General features: G+C 49.4%; 1 protein-coding gene across 1 annotated transcript in view; it reads right to left on the bottom strand.

The window, feature by feature from the left end:
• Positions 1-17,946, bottom strand: part of GMPR (guanosine monophosphate reductase) — a 41,274-nt gene extending 23,328 nt beyond the window's left edge. The window contains exons 1-4 of the mRNA XM_059399496.1: positions 17,780-17,946; positions 9,517-9,636; positions 7,297-7,380; positions 3,898-4,071 (exon numbers count right to left, since the gene is read on the bottom strand). Of these exons, the coding sequence (XP_059255479.1) occupies positions 3,898-4,071; positions 7,297-7,380; positions 9,517-9,636; positions 17,780-17,866 (465 nt within the window). The 5' untranslated portion in view covers positions 17,867-17,946. The remainder of the gene's footprint in view (positions 1-3,897; positions 4,072-7,296; positions 7,381-9,516; positions 9,637-17,779) is intronic.
• Positions 17,947-18,468: the final 522 nt, after the last annotated feature.

Raw genomic sequence — 18,468 nt, 5'->3', positions numbered from 1 at the left:
GTCAGTAAAAGCAGGTGCTGTTATCCATGCTCAAAGACTAGACATCATCAGAAGTATCCCACCCACCCCAATAGGGCCTTATTCTACAGCACCTGGAACACATCTGTCTCCTTCCTCTCTGGAAGCCACCAAGCAAATGGCCCTGGGGCTTACTACACTGTCGGAGCAGCCAGCACCTTCTATGGGACCCTCGTCTGTCAACGTTTTCTAAAAATCCCTGCTTTTCTCCTCTTTCCATGTGGCAAAGTAGGCCAAAGGCTTCCAGGAAATGGGGTGTGCACACGAACCCAGGATGTACAGGAAGGGGAAGTAACAAGCCCTCGCTCCCGCAGGGAGCCTAAAACAGACCCCCAGAACCACCAGCCTCAACTGAGAGCATTTCTGAGCACCCCTCCTGTTCACGGCACCAGAGCCATCATGATGACTGTACTGTATACCTTTTGGTTCCAGAACACTGGTAATGCATCCAAAAGTCATAAGGGAAATTAGACTTCCAAAACTAAGGGTGTTAAGAGTAGTGGAGGTTTCCAAACGAAGCCCAGATCTCAGGGGTCAGTGCAAGCAAAGAACGCCTCAGGAATAATGCGTCTACCTCGCCAAGTCCAACGTTCATCACTGGGGAAACCAACAGGAACAATGAAAACACATCCCAGAGCCAACCAGCAGACACTGAAGAGGCACTTGTGGGTGGTAGCTGCCCAGAGGGCCGTGGGAACGCTGCGCCAACCCCTCCCTCCCGGCCTCATCCCCATGGCAACCCCCAAACTCGGTACAAAGCTCTGGGACAATGCTCCTTCTCTTGAGCTACCGGCCTACCTCTGCACCTGCACCACCCCGTCCCCTGGTCTGCATCCCTAAGGGGTGACGCACCCACGGGCTCCCGGGGTTCCACAGCGGGGGGCTCCCCTCAGCCCTTGGCAAGCCCAGCTTCAAGATAAAACTCACAGCCAATGGTCGGGAGCAAGTGAGACAAAGTTCCAGGGCTCTCGCTGATTTCCGCTATCACCTACCCTTTTTGAGAGAAGTGGTACGGGTTTTCTCCATCTTCTTGAAACAAAAATGAATAACCCCTCCCCACCCTATCCCACTTCCTTCCATTCTTCCTCTCCTCTGTGACTCAGCGCTCAGGGCACCTGTCCTCAACGGTACTACTAGCCGGCAAACATTTTCTGAATACCGCACGGTACACAACACATCACGCCATCTGATCCCCCACTCCCTGTAATTCTCCAGCCACCATGATCCTCGACTACCCTTCCACAGGTGAGGAAAATGACACTCAGAAGGTTGTGTGACTTCCCCAGCGTGACTAGGCTCCTGGGGCCACACCAACCTTAGGGGCACCAAGTTAGCGATTCAAACGGTGTCGCAACCAGCCGCCACGTAGCGCAAGGGGAAGGCGCAGGTGGGGCAGGTGGGCAGCGGTATTAATGATTCGTTCCTGGGGTAGTCGATTGGGCATCCAGCTCTTGGGTGTGGGCTCAGGTCAAGCTCTCAGAGTCCTGGGATCGAGTCCCGCATCAGGCTCCCTGCTCAGCGGGGAGTCTGCTTCTCCATCTCCCTCCTGCCTCTCCTCCCACTGGATCTCTCTCTAATGGTCACTCCCCCCCCCAAAAAAAAATACATAGATAAAATCTTTATTAAAAAAAGAAAAAGAAAACTAGAAAGCATGAGCAGTGGTGAAACCAGAGACACACAAGGAAGAAAATGATGGCTAGACTCAAGGTGGGGCTTTCATCTTGGATGGGAGGAGGGGCTTCTGAGTGTAGGTGTCCTAGAAAGACCGTTTATCTTAGGACCATTTATTAAACATGAATGTTCCAAGCACTCATCTGCACACATGTCCTATTTCACAACGTAATGCAAGAATTACCAGAGAAAAAGAAAGCGGCACCACTGAGTGGCCTCACCCAAACCATGTCATTTCTGATTCCTAACCCTTCAGAACTCTCTCTTACACCCCAAAAATGCCAGAGGAGGTAATGCACAACTTCCAACTTTATCAGTCACTTCCATCCCCAGGGCAATTAACCCACCAGAGGTGCACTAGAAACATCTAGAAAGATCTAGGCCCGTCTCACCTCAGATAAAAGGACCATCAACAGCAACCCTGGGCCTGCTTGATCTCCTTCCCTCCACGAGGAATAAACAAAGGCCTCCACTCCTGGCCAATATCTGTGCATCATGCTTTTTCTAGTGCCATCCACTGCTGCACAGAATTTACACTGAATAGCAAACACTGTTTAGAGAGACCAGGTCCCAGCTGAGGGGCTGGGGGCTTCTGCTCTCCTGGGAGTCACGCTTTCTGTTCCCTCCTGTACGAGAAAACATTACCAGAGGTGGCTGGGGACAGAAGGAGCTCAGGACACCAGGTACCAGATAGAGATGACCTGGCTTCAAGTCCTCTCTTAGCTGGTCGGTATTGGTATGACCTTGTGAACCATCCAGAAAGTCTAAGAAGACATCAGACCCAAGATTCCTCATCCTGGATAAATGTGGGACAACAGTTTCTGCTCCTTACAGAGATCAAAACAAACCAATGACAAGGGGCACCTGGGTGGCTCAGCGGGTTAAGCATCTGCCTTCGGCTCAGGTCATGATCTCAGGGTCCTGGAATTGAGCCCCGCATCGGGCTCCCTACTCAGTGGGGAGTCTGTTTCTCTCTCTGCACCTCCCCCTGCCCGTGCTCTCTTTCTCAGACAAATAGAATCTTTTAAAAAAAAATGACACTACAGTACTATTATGGAGGATAAAATTAATTTTTTGGTCTCCCATCCAACTTCCCACACCATGCAGCTGCTGCCCTTGGGACAACTCTCGATCCTTTCTTCTCATCTGAGTGGAAAGCACAGAAATACTGCTCTTAAAAATCCTCATGAACTCTTAACCGAAGATTTAACTCCACTAACAGAAACAGTTCCTGTGTCCCAACTTCCTTACGACGATGAAACGCGGGGAGAAATAAAATTCCGAATTTACAAAAATGGAGATGCAGGTCAATTATCTAGTGGCCAATCTATCAATGTCACGTTAGTTAAGACCAGGAGAGACGCACATCATCATGATGTAAACTTTCCAAAAGACCCAGTTTAACCCAAGAGCTTCTAATCCCTTTTTCTACAAACCCGCCTTTCCCGGCAATAGCCAATGAACGTTCTGACCAGTGAAGATGTTCATAATTAGGAAAATACACAAAAGTCAAGAACAAAGGTCAGAGACTAAACAATACTCCAGCCGATCTGCAGATAATAGCGGACTACTTTGGCTCCTGTTCACCTGGGAGATTTTAACTGTTACAGGAGACTGTTCTGCTGGCCAGTTAGGAGAGGGGTACAGATGGCCCAAACGGGTTAAACTCAAACCCAGTTACACTACTTTCATTTTTTAAATATGAGCTCCTTGGTAAGGCACAACACAGACCTGGGTGGCTCAGTCATTAAGCATCTGCCTTCGGCTCAGGTCATGATCCCAATGTCCTGGGATCGAGTCCCGCACTGAAATCCCTGGTCCTGGATCCTGGGATCCAGTCCTGGGACCAAGTCCCACATCAGGCTCCCTGCTCAGCGGTGAGCCTACTTCTCCCCCTGCTTGTGCTCTGTCTCTCTCTCTCTGACAAATAAATAAAATCTTTAAAAAACAACAACAACAAAGGCATCCCATGGTAAGAAACATCTGATGACACGTAGCAGAGATCAAAAGCCCGCATCCTTATGATGCTGATTTGGATTTTAGATTTTTTTGGAGAGCCAGGATGCAGACCCTCCACTGACGCTGCCTTTTCTTTTTGTAATGATCTCAACTCGTCCCAGTAAGAAGGCACCAACACAGCTCCCTCAACACGCTGAACAACCCCCTCTCTTTGCTTTCCCCATCTAGACAGTGTTCCGCCATACCTACCATGATGGTATGTTCTGGAAATCTGGCACGCACCAGTTTCACGAACTCCACAAAATGTTCTGAATACCCGTTGGCCACATCCAGGCATATGAACTTGACCTGTGGCACCGCTTCTAAGATGTCGCTCATCTTTTCCAGATCACTCTTCCCGCTGCCCGAACTCACGGCGACGTGCTGTCCCAAAATAAAGCAAAAAGGCACAAGACGTGAGGAATCAGGGGCATTCAAAAGTGAGACCCTCCCTCTGTCCATTCTCTATCCTGGGGAGATGCTGTGGGTCTTTGAGGGTGCCCCAGACCAAAGACACACACGGTGGATCTGCTCAAGAAACACACCGCACGGAAGGGAAAGGAGACTCGTCCTTGGCCACAGAATCTTCCAGGAAACAGAGTTTTAATTATAGGAAACTTAGTCCTTGGATTTTCCCTCATTTCCTCCCACCGTGTGGAACCCTGAACCATCGAGCTGCTGATGCGAATTCTGCTCTTCCTGGAGAAGAGGAGAGGCAGGAAGAACGAGGGGCGGCCAGTCAGCACAGACATCCTCCCACCAACGCCATGGCTGTCACCCTGGGCAGCTGGCAGCGGGAACAGAAGGCGGAGAAGATGCCCAAACTCCTCTGATAAAACCTCCTGCTTTCATCTGGACTCTCCATACAATACGATCACAATATGCAAATCGTAACCTACTCACAAAACCGCAAGATTCAGGGTTCCTACAAAAAAGGCAAAATGGCCAAAAAGTACAGGAATGGGCGGGCCTAAGATGCTTTTTCCCAATGGTACCTTTGTTAACATCCGAAGCCACCACACCCTCTTCAGTGACACACTCCTCCCCAACCTCCATGGCACCGGTGGTCTCCAACCCACCCCTCTGCTCCTGGGAAAATCTCCTCTTTGAGATAAGATTTGCTTTTAGTCACTGATGCCTGAGTGCAACTAGATCATGATTTTGTGCCCAGGGCCATCACCTCACCTTTTATAAGAATATTGGTATTTTAGGGGCACCTGGGTGGCTCAGTGGGTTAAAGCCTCTGCCTTCGGCTCAGGTCATGATCCCAGGGTCCTGGGATCGAGCCCCGCATCGGGCTCTCTCTGCTTAGCAGGGAGCCTGCCCCGCCACCGCCTGCCTCTCTGCCTACTTGTAATCTCTGTCTGTCAAATAAATGAACAAAATCTTAAAAAAAAAAAAAAAAGAATATTTTGATTTTATGACACTTCTCTGAGCCAGGAGCCACCTACAGGGAGAGGGGGCATATTTGAGTAACCTTTGTGATTCCTCCAAAATCTCAACAATGTATCCACAACACTGATACAGAATGGAAACAGCCTAGTAACTTGATACAAGTTTATCCCAGTTTTCTGTGTTCAGATCAGTTTTCACTCCTCTGGCTGCCAGTCTGCCCAGTGCTGGCCCAACCCATCCCTCCCAGTAGAGTTTTGCCACCCTTCCCGTTTCGCTCTCATTTCTGTTCAGGTTTGGCAAGTGGAACTTAAGACTGGTTCATTTCTCTCAATGTTACCAAGTTTTGGACATCCCCCCCCCCTTTTTTCCTTTTTCATTTCTCCCCTTTTTAAATTAGCCTTTAATTGGGTCAGGGGCACAGTACCAAGTCAAATGATCATGCTTCATAGTGAAGGACCGGGTTCTAATTAACAACACACTGCCAGAAACTCTTGTGCAGGAGTCAGAGGTATGACCCGTTGCACCCCCCACCCCCAAACCATCACTCGCCAAACTTCCTCCAGGAAGGAAAGACGGTGAAGCAATTAATACTCATTCTGAGACGACATGGAAAAAATGAACTTGATATTGAGCCAGAATTACTGTAGCTCCAAAACCACCTTCTCTCCAATCAAAATCCACACAGAGCGCAGCCAAGGAGAAACAGAAGCCAGCATAACCTCCCAAGTGGTATAAAGTGAAGTCATTTTCCAATCACAAACGATGTGATCACAGAGGAGGGCATCTCCAACCCACAGAAACTTCTCTGCTGTCACCGGCTCAGAACGACTCAAATGTACCAGGGGGCAAGTCAGGTGTGCGCCACAATAATAAGAGTTTCTGTTATATTCGAACTGCCTTTTTTTTTTTTTTTTAATAACCGCTTTACTGAGATATAATTACGTACCACACGATTCACCCATTTAGAGCACACAACGTGATAGTTTTTTGTCGTGTAACGTCGTGTAACTGCCATCACCATTTTAAAAACACTTGTCACCCCCACATGCTTGGACCCTCACCTTCAAACTCCCACCCCCCTGCCTTAGGCAACCTCTCCTCTGCTTCGTCTCTGTAGGTTGGCCTATTTTTGCCATTTCACCTAAACAGAAACATATTTTCGTGTGTGGCTTTTTCACTCAGCAGAATGTTTTCAAGGTTCGCCATCCGTGTTGTAGCACGGATCGGGACTTCATGTCTTTTTACAGTTGAATAATAGTCTGTTTTGTGGACAGACCAGATTTTGTTCATTCGTGCACCGGCTCACAGACACTCAGATGGATGGTTTCTATCTCTCCCCTCTGATGAATAACACCGCTACAAACGTTTGCGGGCAAGTCTCTGTGTGGACACCTACTTCTGTGTGTGCGAGGTCTACACCCAGAAATGGAACTGCTGGGTCCAGTCGCAACTCTGCTATCTGACGTTCTGAGTAAGAGCCAAAGTAAGTGCCAAAACAGCTGTGCTATTTTACATTCCCCCCAGCCATGCGGAAGGGCCCCAGTTTCTTCACACCCATGCCAGCGCTCATTAGGACCTTTCTGATTACAGCCTTCCTAATGGGCATGGTGTTTACTCAACTCCAAAACAACTCATTATAATTTGATGTTTTTCCTCCCGTCAGAGGACTGTTCGGACTCGAGGCACCCCTTGCAGGAAACATGGGTCTTCCACAGGCTCTCAGGATGGAACACAAAATTTTTCAAGAGGGGAAAAAAAAAAACAAACAGATATTCCTATTCAAGATATCCTAATTATTTTAAAAATTGGATCCAGGGGCGCCTGGGTGGCTCAGTGGGTTAAAGCCTCTGCCTTCGGCTCAGGTCATGATCCCAGGGTCCTGGGATCGAGCCCCACATCAGGCTCTCTGCTCAGCAGAGAGCCTGCTTCCTCCTATCTCTCTCTCTCTGCCTGCCTCTCTGCCTACTTGTGATCTCTGTCTGTCAAATAAATAAATAAAATCTTAAAAAAAAAAAAAATTGGATCCAGAACAGGTTTTCCCAGCAATGACGAAGAGCAAGGGCAGGGCCCACGACAGGCTTTCCACAGGTCTCTCTCTGGTGACTCTGCAGGTCTGTTCACTGCCAATTCAAACCTTTGCAACCACCCTGAAGTGTTTCTCCCCTCCCCGACCCCCCACGAAGAAACGTAACTTAGAACCAGGTACAGTCCTACCTGCAGACACTCTGGGTGATGAGCCGCAAAGAGCTTCCAGTCGTCCAAGGTGTAGTGCTTGTGAATTGCTGTGAACATGGAGTGCTAGGGAACAAAACAGACTTCCTGTTAGGACAGGAAGTCAGGCCAGCCTGCTCTCCACCCCGCATGGGCAAGGGGGGACCCAGCAACACAAAAGAATGGGTATAGGAACCCAGTTCATGCTTCATTTACTTTAAATATGCTGAGAGCCAAGAACAGACAAAGGAGTCACCAGTAAAAACACAGAACCATGTTCTCCGTTCTCATCTGATCAGACAACCCTGATCCAGGCCTCAGGAGGCTCTGCCGGGAGGCCCGGGAGGGAAAATGAAGGGTTCCCAGGGCCTGGTCCCAGCCCCACTGCCCAGAGTGGCAGGCAGCAGGTACCCTGCCCCAAAGAGTGTCAAGGCCCAACTGCTGTTGGGCCAACCCAAGAGAATCTCTACTCATACCTGAAAGCTTGCCTTTGTGTTCACAGTCTAAACATGGCTTGCTAAAAGCTAAACCCAACAGGCGGTTGGTATTCTTGAGGGAGGGAATGCGACAAATCGTAATCCCACACCTATGACTACCGACCCAATCCAACACTGACACGCTTTGTGCCAACACTTCATATACCATCTCATTGACTTTGAGCAACTTCCTACAGTCACACTAGCTGTGCAGACAGAAATAGAGCGTAAGCAATTTAGAGACAGCTTGGCCCAAAAGGGGCAAAGGCCAGAATCAAACTCAAATCTGACTACAGAGCTCAGGCTCCTTCCCTTCTCCTAACTTTTCTGGGTCCGTTTCCCCATCTACTCTTTTCCATTCTAAAATCCCGTGCCTTTATGAATTCGCATTCAATCAGTGGCTCCTAGAGGCAGAAAATTCACAGTGCACATGCACATGGCTTCAGGGTACACTGTTTTACTGTGTTTACAATGTCCATGGTCTCAAACCCAGGGAGTCCTTCCTGTGAAAATGGGTGGGACGTAGCAAATTTTACACTTTTTAATGGACTCCTAACTCGAGATGGGAATTAATCTGGACAATTTATTTGCTCCCTGATTCCACCCACTTTCTCACTAATACATAATTCATTGGTAGCAATGGCTGATCACAGAACAGAGCAAGGGAAAGACAAGGAGAAAAAAAAAATACAGATTTCTTAACCAATTAATTTATTAGCCTCCGGGCCCAAGCTCAGTGGGGGCTGTGGGCTGACAGAGAGTACAGCTGATCACGGAATCAGACAGACCACCCCCTACTCCATTTTTCGAATTCATCATAGATTTGAAAATCTTCCTTCTAATCACTGGCTAATAATGAATCCTAGCACCTCCTGGGGTCCCACAGCGAGAAGCTCTTTCAACTAATTGGATTTCTCTTTCCACTTGGCAGGCATTATCGATGCAAGAAGACACATACCCACTGTGCAGATCAGAAGCAAACATTTCATATCGAGGATGAATAAGATGTGTTGGACCTCAGACCCAGCCTTATGGGACAAAGGTCCTGCCCACAAATGGCTTTTCCTTTATTTTTCCCAATGCCAGGACACCAACTACTCCCTTTAAAGGACATGAGACTGGTAAGTGGCCAGAAGGACCTTGAGCTTCGACTGTTAGCTATCAGTGTGAGTTGGGAATTATTCCCCAAATCAGTCTGAGTTTGAATCTTGGCTCTGTCTCTACTGGACTAAATGTCCTGAGCCAAGGTACCTCTCCTCTCTCTCCATCTCTGCCTCCGTTCTGTAAAAGGAACCCACCCAGGGAGGCTGTGACAACATTACATATCTTCTATCTACTATTTGGCACTTAAGTTCTCAATAAATGTTTTGTAGTAAGTGTTACTGCACAGACTGCCCACAAAGCAGTTCTGCCTTAATTTCAAAGACAAGGTCGTTCTTCTATAACATGACAGCAGTCTAACTTTCTAAGATCTCTAGTTTCTCAAATGATCATGAACATTTTCAAGCAAGAAAGGGATGAAGATCCGGAGCATCTCATTGACTCTGAAGTCCACACTCCAGCCATCTTCTGACTGCAAATGGAAGATAAGAAGTGCCCCTCAGCATCCAGAACTAACTAGTATGGGCAATGAAGGACCCAAAATATCTCAATTTTCTCTCTTCTTCCTTGTCTGAACACGTCTAGGATAGGCCCCTGACAACGTGGCCAGGGTCAGCAGCAGAGGGAACAAAGCCTACCATCTTACCTGGGACATCACCACTGCCATCTCGAATGTCCCCACGGTGTCCATATTGGCCACAATGATGGGAATCCCTGAGTAGGTCTGCTTCGAATTTCGAAACGTGAAGGTACGCTCAAGATCCACCTGTTGGCAAAAAGGGAAAGTAAGTGGTTTGTGAAGAGTCTGGAGCAAGGGAAGAACAAAAAGGAAGTGCGTGGCCCTTGGTCCCTTGGTCTCTTCGGGGCTGAGCTCCGTGTTCCAAAAATAGGAGAGTTCGTCAGGAGACCAAGTGACAGGTTGTCATTCAGGGACAAAGCTGAACCGGCCTCGTCAGGATCCTCAAGCACCAGTACAAGGCTCCAGACAGTGTTCCCTAAAGACAAACCTCGGAACCGGAAGTTTGTCTCCTTCAGTAGCCCCTCCCCCTCCTCACCCACTGCCACCCTCTGTCCCCAGCCTGATCCATCCTGACCCAAAACACCCAAATCCATGCTATCTTCCCTACTTTCAAGCACCAGAGGGACCATTCCCCTTCTGGAAAAACTCCCTCCATTCTTCCCTGCCAAGCATGGTTTTCCCTTTCATTCTTAGAACCAGACACTCCCGATTCACCCCACAGTGATGAGCAGCAAACCATTAATCCCTTAACCTGTGAAGGAGAGGAAGTACTTACAACCACAGGTCCGCACATATCAACGCTTGCTCCTTTGACATGCAAATATTTGGGGGAAGGCCCTCCCATTTTCCTCTAACTCCAACTTCAAGGCATTTGTGACTAAGCTGGGGCGCTCAGGAACCCAGGGCAAGAGCCAAGTCAAGATGGCGAGCTCAGCCAAAGCTGCGGGCGAGGGCCAGGCGTCAGAACTCCTTCTTCAACCCAAGCAGATCCAAGACTTGTAGGCTCATGGATCCATTCTCCACCCTTTTCTGGCCCCCCTTTTACCATAGGAAGGCCACTCTTCCCCCACCCCACCCCAAGGCTCCACTGTCCAGGTTGGTTTCTGGCTGGGTTCAGCCAATGAAGAAACTGGGCAGGACACAGAAGAACAGTGTGGGACAAGGTGGGGACGGGGCGGCTGTAGGTAGTCAGGGCATGTCTCCCGGAACTCTTCAGCCTCTGCCTGCATGGTCTTGGTTCTAGCTTTTGCAAAGTGATCCCAGGACTTGGGCTCCGGGAGCATCACCTCCTCCCGTTGGGAAGTAGTTTTCCACTCTTGCCAACCTCTGGCGCCTATCTCATAGAGCCTGTCAGCGGAGCTCAGATAGCTTGCATTAAATTCCCTGTTTTACATGATCAGCACTGTCCGTCCCCTTGGCTGGACCTGGACAGGCACGAGGCCATCCTGGAAGTGGGCGCTTCCCCAAAGGAGAACCGGCGGGAGACACACAGGCGCGCATCTTCAGTTTCTGAAATAACTCCGACTCCACATTAATAGCGGCTTCAGGAGTCCATCAGCAATAATCATTTCCGACCAGGGTTGACCTCCCCTTCCCCCATCCCTTTTCATTTGAGACAACTTTCACTTTGCCATCACGTGTCAAAAACCACCAAGGGACACCTCGGGCCCTTTAGCCTTTCCACACACCTCCATTGCTCTCTATGCAACTCTGCGTCCAGAAGGCTTCCTGGGTGAATGACGTCATAGGTTTTTCTGCTGCAGCCTTAAAAGCCAAGATGATGGCAAATGAAATGCAGTCACCGCCCTAGCAGGTGGGGCAGCTCCTCCCCTCCCCTGCTTCCTTCATTAGGATTCTTGGCTCTACTTCAGTGAAGCAAGCTCGATTTACATTCGGAAAGCTAACTGAAGGAGTCTATTAGTTGCAACTTTCTGTGCTGTTAAGGGCGCTCTAACATTCTGGCATTGAGGGCTTAAAATAATCAGAATAATCCTAGGTCTCAAATGACTCATACTTCTCCCAAGATGCTTGGGGAGGGCTGCTACATTCTGCATCCAGCTGAGCTCACAATGGGTTTTTCCTGGCACCCCAAACCAATAGAGAGCTCTTCAAGGAAAAAGGTCAGCCTTCACAGTGGGCTCCTGCCCCTCTTTCTAGTCTTTATGTGGTAGATTCCACACAACCCCTAATTCTAAGAATGAGAACTAAAAGGATCTTCCCCAAGGAAGAATAAACTATTGAGATTACATAAAAATAAAAAGCTTTGGGGCACCTGGGTGGCTCAGTGGGTTAAGCGGCTGCCTTCGGCTCAGGTCATGATCCCAGAGTCCTAGGATCGAGCCCCATGTCGAACTCCCTGCTCAACAAGGAGTCTTCTTATCCCTCTCCCTCTGCCCCTCTCCCTGCTTGTGCTCTGTCTCTCTCTCCCTAATAAATAAAATATTTTTAAAAAGCTTCTGCACAGCACAGGAAAACAATCAGCAAAACAAAAACGCAGCCTATGGAATGGGAAATAATATTTGCAAATGACATATCCGATAAAGGGTTAGGATCCAAAATATATAAAGAACTTATAACAACTCAACACCCCAAAAAGGAATAATCCTATTAAAAATGGGCAGAGCACCTGAGCAGACATTTCTCCAAAGAAGACACAGAGATGGCCAACAGACACGTGAAAAGACGCTCAACATCGCTCATTATAAGGGAAAAGCAAAGCAAAACGACAAGGAGGTATCACCTCACACCAGTCAGAATGGCTAAAATCGGAAAGGTGAGAAACAACAGATGTTAGCAAGGATGTGGAGAAAAAGGAACCCTCCTGCCCTGTTGATGAGAAGGCAAACTGTTATAGCCACTGTGGAAAACAGTAGGGAGGTTCCAGAGAAACTCAAAAATAGAATTGCCCTAGGACCCAGCAGTTGCATTATGGGGTATTTACCCCCCAAAATACAAAAACACTAATTCAAAGGGATACATGCACCTGTATGTTTCTAGCAGAATTAGTTCCAATAGACAAATTATGGAAACAGCCGACGTGTCCACCAACCAATGAATGGATAGAGAAGACGTGGGTGTATGTGTGTGTGTGTGTGTGTCTGTGTATGTGTGTGTATATGTGTGTGTATGTATATATATAAAATGGAATATTACTTGGCCATATAAAAGAACGAACCCTTGCCATTTGCAATAACATGGATGGAACTAGAGAATATCATGCCAAGTGACATTAATCAGAGAAAGACAAACACCATATAATTTCACTCATATATGGAATTTAAGAAATACAACACATGCACAAAGGAAAAAGAGAGAGAAAAAGAGACAAACCAAGAAACAGATTCTGAATTCTAGGGAACACATTCAGCGTTCCCAGAGGGAGAAAGTCGGGGGGGGGGGGGGGGGGACAGGTGATGGGGAATAAGAAAGGCACTTGCTGTGTTGGGCACCATTGACATACGGAATCACGAATCACTCTATTGTACACCTGAAATTAATATTACACTGTATGTTCTCTATGCTGGAGTTAAAATTTTTTTTAATTAACCTATTAAATTAAAAGTTTAATTAAATAAAAATTAAAAATTAAAATAAAATTTTAAAAAATCTTAGTTATCTTCCCTCATCCGCACAGGCAAAAAGACACACACATCCCTCCCCCCCCCCACGCCCCCCCCGAATACACCACTTGTTCACCGAGAGAGGTATTTTAAATATTCCAGCCTCCCAGGAACAAAACTTGGCATTTAATCTGCCACAGCTGGTCGATGCACCAAATATAGCACCTTCAAGTTCCCACTCCACTCAGCCTGATTTGCAAGGGAACATAAAGTCATAAACTACCCCTCCTCCACCTCAAAAAAGCATGGTTTTGCCGCCCTTTATGCTCTCCCCGAAGCACAAGCCTTTTACACCATGTTCTACCCTCCCACCTGACAAACACAAATTTCATTAATCAACTGGAAAGTACCAGGACACAGTATAATGGGGAACCAGCGCCTGGACTCCAGTCCACACAAATGCTGACATGCACATAAGGACACTCCAGTTCTGCAAACCAAGCTCCCCACGCCCACACACAGCTGCCACTGGGCCACTCACTGAGGTCGGAGGTGAGCACAGCAACAGCATCTCAGGTCCTTGGGAAAACCCACCTGGAGCCCTTGCCAGCCTTGGAACTAGCTTGAAGTCATCTGAGCAAGGGAAATCCAGGATCCCAAGTACCTGGAAATGACCTAGAGAATAAGCCTGGTCCTCCAGTCCCATTCAGTGAGGAGAAGGGTACAGGAGACCAGGAGGGTCGTGTGGGGTAGGAGCCTCTTTTGCCTAGATCGGTAGGTGGTACGGATCTAAGTAATGCTCTGAAATAAATGATGATCTGTCTCACCTGTAAAAGGTAAGTCTACAGGAGACTCCCTCCCAGCTTTATAGTCCTCGAGGCTGAAAAGTGGGGAAGAAGTTAATGTCTGACCAAGGGGTAAGAATGATATTGTACTTTCAGGGCAATGCTGGTGTGGGCTCCTGCCCAGCCTTCTGAACGTTCTGCCCCCTGCAGGCTTCACCACCAGCTGGCAGGATCTGGAGAAGTTCATGCAGCTGTGCATGATCTGAGAGCCCCAGGTTCCACAGGTGGGAAAGACTCCAGCGGCTAGCCCAGCACATCTGTGTGCACATCAGAATCATTGTAGGATGCTTTCCAAAATACACACACTCATGCTGCTCCAAACCTAGGGAGAGCCTTTATGTTGGAGACAATATGTATATTCTGGAGCGAGAGCTTCCCTAGAACAATCTGACCCCACACCCTCTAATTCTACAGAGTAAAATTTATAGAGGCAGTTACGGTTTGCAATGTGTCTTCGAAAAAAGATGCCGAAATGCCAAACCAGGGTTATCTCTGAATTGTAATAGGGTCTTTGCTGATGATCAAGGTAAGACGAGGGGGTCAGGAGGGTAGGGTCCATCCCCCTATGACTGGTGTTCACAAGGTAGGAAAATGTGGACACAGACACATAGAAAGGGAGTAAAGGGTGTAAAGATCAAGGCAGAGATAGCAATGATGCCTCTGTAATAGGCAAGGAACACTCAAGAGAGCAGGTAAACAATCAGAAGGGAAGAGAGAGAAATGTAACAGATTCTCTCCTGCTCGGATCAGAAAGACCCAGCCTGTGGATACTTCGATCTGCGGCTCCTAGCCTCCTGCACTTTGAGACAATAAATTTCTACTGCATAAGCCCAACTGCTTTGTTACACAAGGCCCCCTGAAACTAACACAGAGCCAAGACACTAAAATAGCACAGAGGTTGGACTAAAACCCAGGTCGGCATGCTCCCAGCCCTACATTCTCTCCTGCCATGCTCTGATCCCCTGTGGGCCAGCCTGCTGTGGACCCCCAGCCACGATTCCAATTCCCTGGATCCGCCTCTCCCTGGTATTTAAAAAAAAAAAAAAAAAAAAAGAAAGAAAGAAAGAAAAAAAAAATCACTAATGAGTTTTAACATTGTGTCGAGTCTTCTCTGTCTTAGGACAAGTGGTCAATTTTCTGCTGCAAATTTCTTCATTGTCAGATTTCCTAAAGTAATGGCTGTGTTAGTAAGTTTTTGTTTCTTGTTTTAAATCTTACCTTGGGTTCAGGGCTCCAGTGGGACACCAGAGTCAGGAATTGGTTTTGAAGAACAGAGCAGGGAGTTAAGGAATGACTCAATCTCTCCAGTGTGTCAGATAAAGACAAAATTCTTGCTTCATCAACAAACATGAGACTTCTTTTGAAAGGCTGACCCAAATGCCCCCGTGCAGCCCTGCAGGACTTTATTCTTACGTGCCAGGGGCTTGTATGGACAGTTGAGAGAGAACCTCCTACCTGGTACGATCACAATAAGGCCATCTGAGCCACCTCCACTGGTACCCAGGTGCTGACCTCAAATCCATTTTATAAGACGCCTGCAGAAATGTCCCTCCAGGAGTCCTAGAATGTCTAAGTGGGAAACCATTCTGCCTTTCTCTCCATTTCCTGCTCACTGCCTGATGATCCATGAGCAAACCTAGCTCTCAGCAAAACTGCTGCAGTGATAAATCTTGTCAAGACTCAAAACCCCCTTCCCAGCCAGGTCTGTTCTGGCGGGCTATGTTTTCTCTCTCCCAACTCCACGCTGCTCAGCTCTCTGGTTCAGCTCAAAGGCTGCCTTACCATTTTTGCATGCAGATATTACCTCTGTCGGGGGACAAGAGTTCTAGACTTTTATCTGATTGCACAATGAAAAGTTTTGATCATCGCCCTCTGAGAAATTTCAGGTATCCACAACAAACAGGGCAAACACTGATTAGAAGCCTACTCAGATCCAGGGCTAGCTAGATCCCTCCGACATCACCGAAGCAGGCAGACTATGGGAAGCAACCAACCAGGCACCTACACGGTTAGAGGAACCAACTGGAAAGGTGATTCCAGTTAACTCTGTTTTCCAGGCACGGAGCTGGCAAGTGCCCATAAAAATGGAAATATGAAAACATTTCTCAAGGGCACAGAGTTCTCAATGTAATGTGTACATGGAGACGGAAGGTGCCACTGGAAGTTGGGACATGAATGGTTTCAATCAGCCCAAAGTATGAAAGGAAATGATGCATGACATCATAGTAACCTCTGGAAAAGAAAAATTCACTCTATTACATAAATTCTAAATGTTTTACCTTCTTGAGATGCTTCCCAGCTCAGAAAATACATATGATTTATCATTGTTTTAAGCACATCATTTTTCTTAAAATTAAGTTTCTCTCTCCTAAGTGAATTTTGAACAAATACTGAAAGAATAGTGAGGCCCCCGCCACATTATTACTCGTCTGCCCAGAATCCCCACGTCTTGTCTTGTTCTGGCCTTAGGTACAGCCTACCTGCCACCCAAACTTTTTATTGTTTTTTCAAGGGTCCTAGGGCCTTTAAGGATGTGATGAAGGAACGGATGAGGGTTAACCATTCCTGACCTCTGGCCGACCTGTCCTGTCTCACCCTCTCTGGGTCCAGCCGCCACCCCTCCTGCTTGAGATGGTGACTTGTTCTGGTCACTGGCTAGAAGAAGACGCTTCCTCAAACCAAACCAGCCCTCGGCTGGCAACGCCAGGCACTGCAGTCAGGCCTGGGCACAGGCGGGCAGCTGAGTTCCTTGCAAGGGAATGTATTTATGATCTTGTGGAGCAGAGCGTTTGGAAGGCTGTGCTGGCTCTGCTTCCTCTTGTTTACTCCCGTGGCCCAGCCTCCAGATGGAGTCATTTTCTCACCTCCTTCTCCAGCCCTTGAAAGACCAGGCAAAGCCATGGTCACCAGCACACCCTCTTGCCCCCGGGGGGGACTCTGCTTTTCTGAGCAACTAGTTTATCCTTCAGACTTTCACCTTCCTCATCCCCAGCAGGGCTACCACTCGCCCTCTCCCAGGGGGGCTACTGCCAGCCCAGGATCCACCTGTTCCTCAGGCTTTGATCTCCACAACACAGAACCAGCCGAACTATCCAGGGTGTCCGTTTGCCTCCCACGCCCATACCCCAGAGCTTTCCGCTTCCCTAGAACTGGGCAGGACTGCAGCTGTCCAGTAAGCGGGGTGCCACCAGGAACGAGTCCCCAGCCTCACTCCCAACAAGGTCACTGAAAAGTGGAAAGTAAACCCTGAACTTTTGCCACCCTGAAGCCCGTTTTTTCAGACATTTAAAAAAAAAAAACTCCCTCGCTGGACCTGATACCAGAACAGCTGATAGGAGAACTGGGCTGGACTGCAGCTGCCCAGTAAGCGGGGTGCCACCAGGAACGAGTCCCCAGCCTCACTCCTGGCCAAGGTCACCGAAACGTGGGAAGTAAACCCTGAACTTTTGCAGCCCAGGAGCTTGTTTATTTGGACATCAGGAAAAAAAAAAAAAAATTCCCTCGCTGGACCTGACAGCAGAGCAGCGAGGGGCAGTTCTCCGCACCGAGAGCCAGTGCCAAAATCACAAAGCTGTCCAGTCGTTCGTCTTCTCCCTCTACCCCTGGGCTCCGCTGGGTCAATTCCTTCCTCTATGCACCCCCCAACCACCACCACCCCCAAATCAGTTGGCCACTTGATCTTTCTTCCTCTGTGGTTTGGTCCACTGTGGACTTCCCCTCCTGCCCGCCCGACCGGACGCATTTATAATTTTACACCGCAGCAGGAGCAGGGTCCCTCAAGTCCTGGCTGAGAACCAGCAGGCTTCCCCCTTTCTCAGCAGGCGGGGAGGGCCCGGGAGGGAGGGCGAGGGTCCGCATCTCATCCCACAACACAGACACACGGAAAAGCCGGCAAGGTTAGCCCAGCCCGTCTCCTTCCACCGGCCTCTCGCGAGCCACCCGGAAAACAAATCCCACCCCACTGCGGCTTTCGGAGGACCCCACCTCGGCGCGGCTCCTGAGGCTGCTCCGCTTGGGTCGCAGCAGGACATCCTTGAAGTCCAGCTTGAGGTCTGCATCTATGCGGGGCATGGTGCGGATCTGCACGCTGAGGCCCGCGCGGCTGGGGCTGGCAGCTCCTTCTTGCGGCGCGGGCGCCCGGCGGGCGGGGGGGCGGGGCCCGGGCGTGGGAGGCGCGGGGCGGGGCGTGCGCGGGGGCGGGGAGGGAGGCGGGGCTCGGCGTGGCGGGGGGCGGGGCAGCCTGCGGGGGGGCGGGGCAGCCTTGCGGGTGGCTGCTCCGGAGCCGGTGGGGCGCGCCACGCTGCGCTGGGGGCCAGGGGGGTCCTGCCGCGGCGCTCCGCCCGCCTTTCCCGGCTCCAGCTCCCAGCGCTGGGGCGGTGGTGGGGAGGGGAGAGGGGTCTGGGGGGTCCGGCGGGGTAGGCACAGCCCGGTGGCTCTGATGTCTGCCAGCGTTGACATTTTTAACAAACCTCCCCCCTCACTCCCGCTTACAAGCCTTGGCTCGTTGTGGTGGCCGAATTGGCGGCGGTCGCGGAGGAAGGGGGAATGCGCACCGTGGTGGGGGACACCGAGGTTCCCCCCCCACCACCACCCCACCAGGGAGGAGACGTGGCGGCGGTCGCGGAGGAAGGGGGAATGCGCACCGTGGTGGGGGACACCGAGGTTCCCCCCCC

Source organism: Mustela nigripes, chromosome 5 (genome assembly GCF_022355385.1).
Source record: "Mustela nigripes isolate SB6536 chromosome 5, MUSNIG.SB6536, whole genome shotgun sequence".
NCBI classification, from domain to species: domain Eukaryota; kingdom Metazoa; phylum Chordata; class Mammalia; order Carnivora; family Mustelidae; genus Mustela; species Mustela nigripes.
The sequence above is the reverse complement of the archived record's forward strand: the minus strand, read 5'-3'. Positions and strand labels throughout refer to the sequence as shown.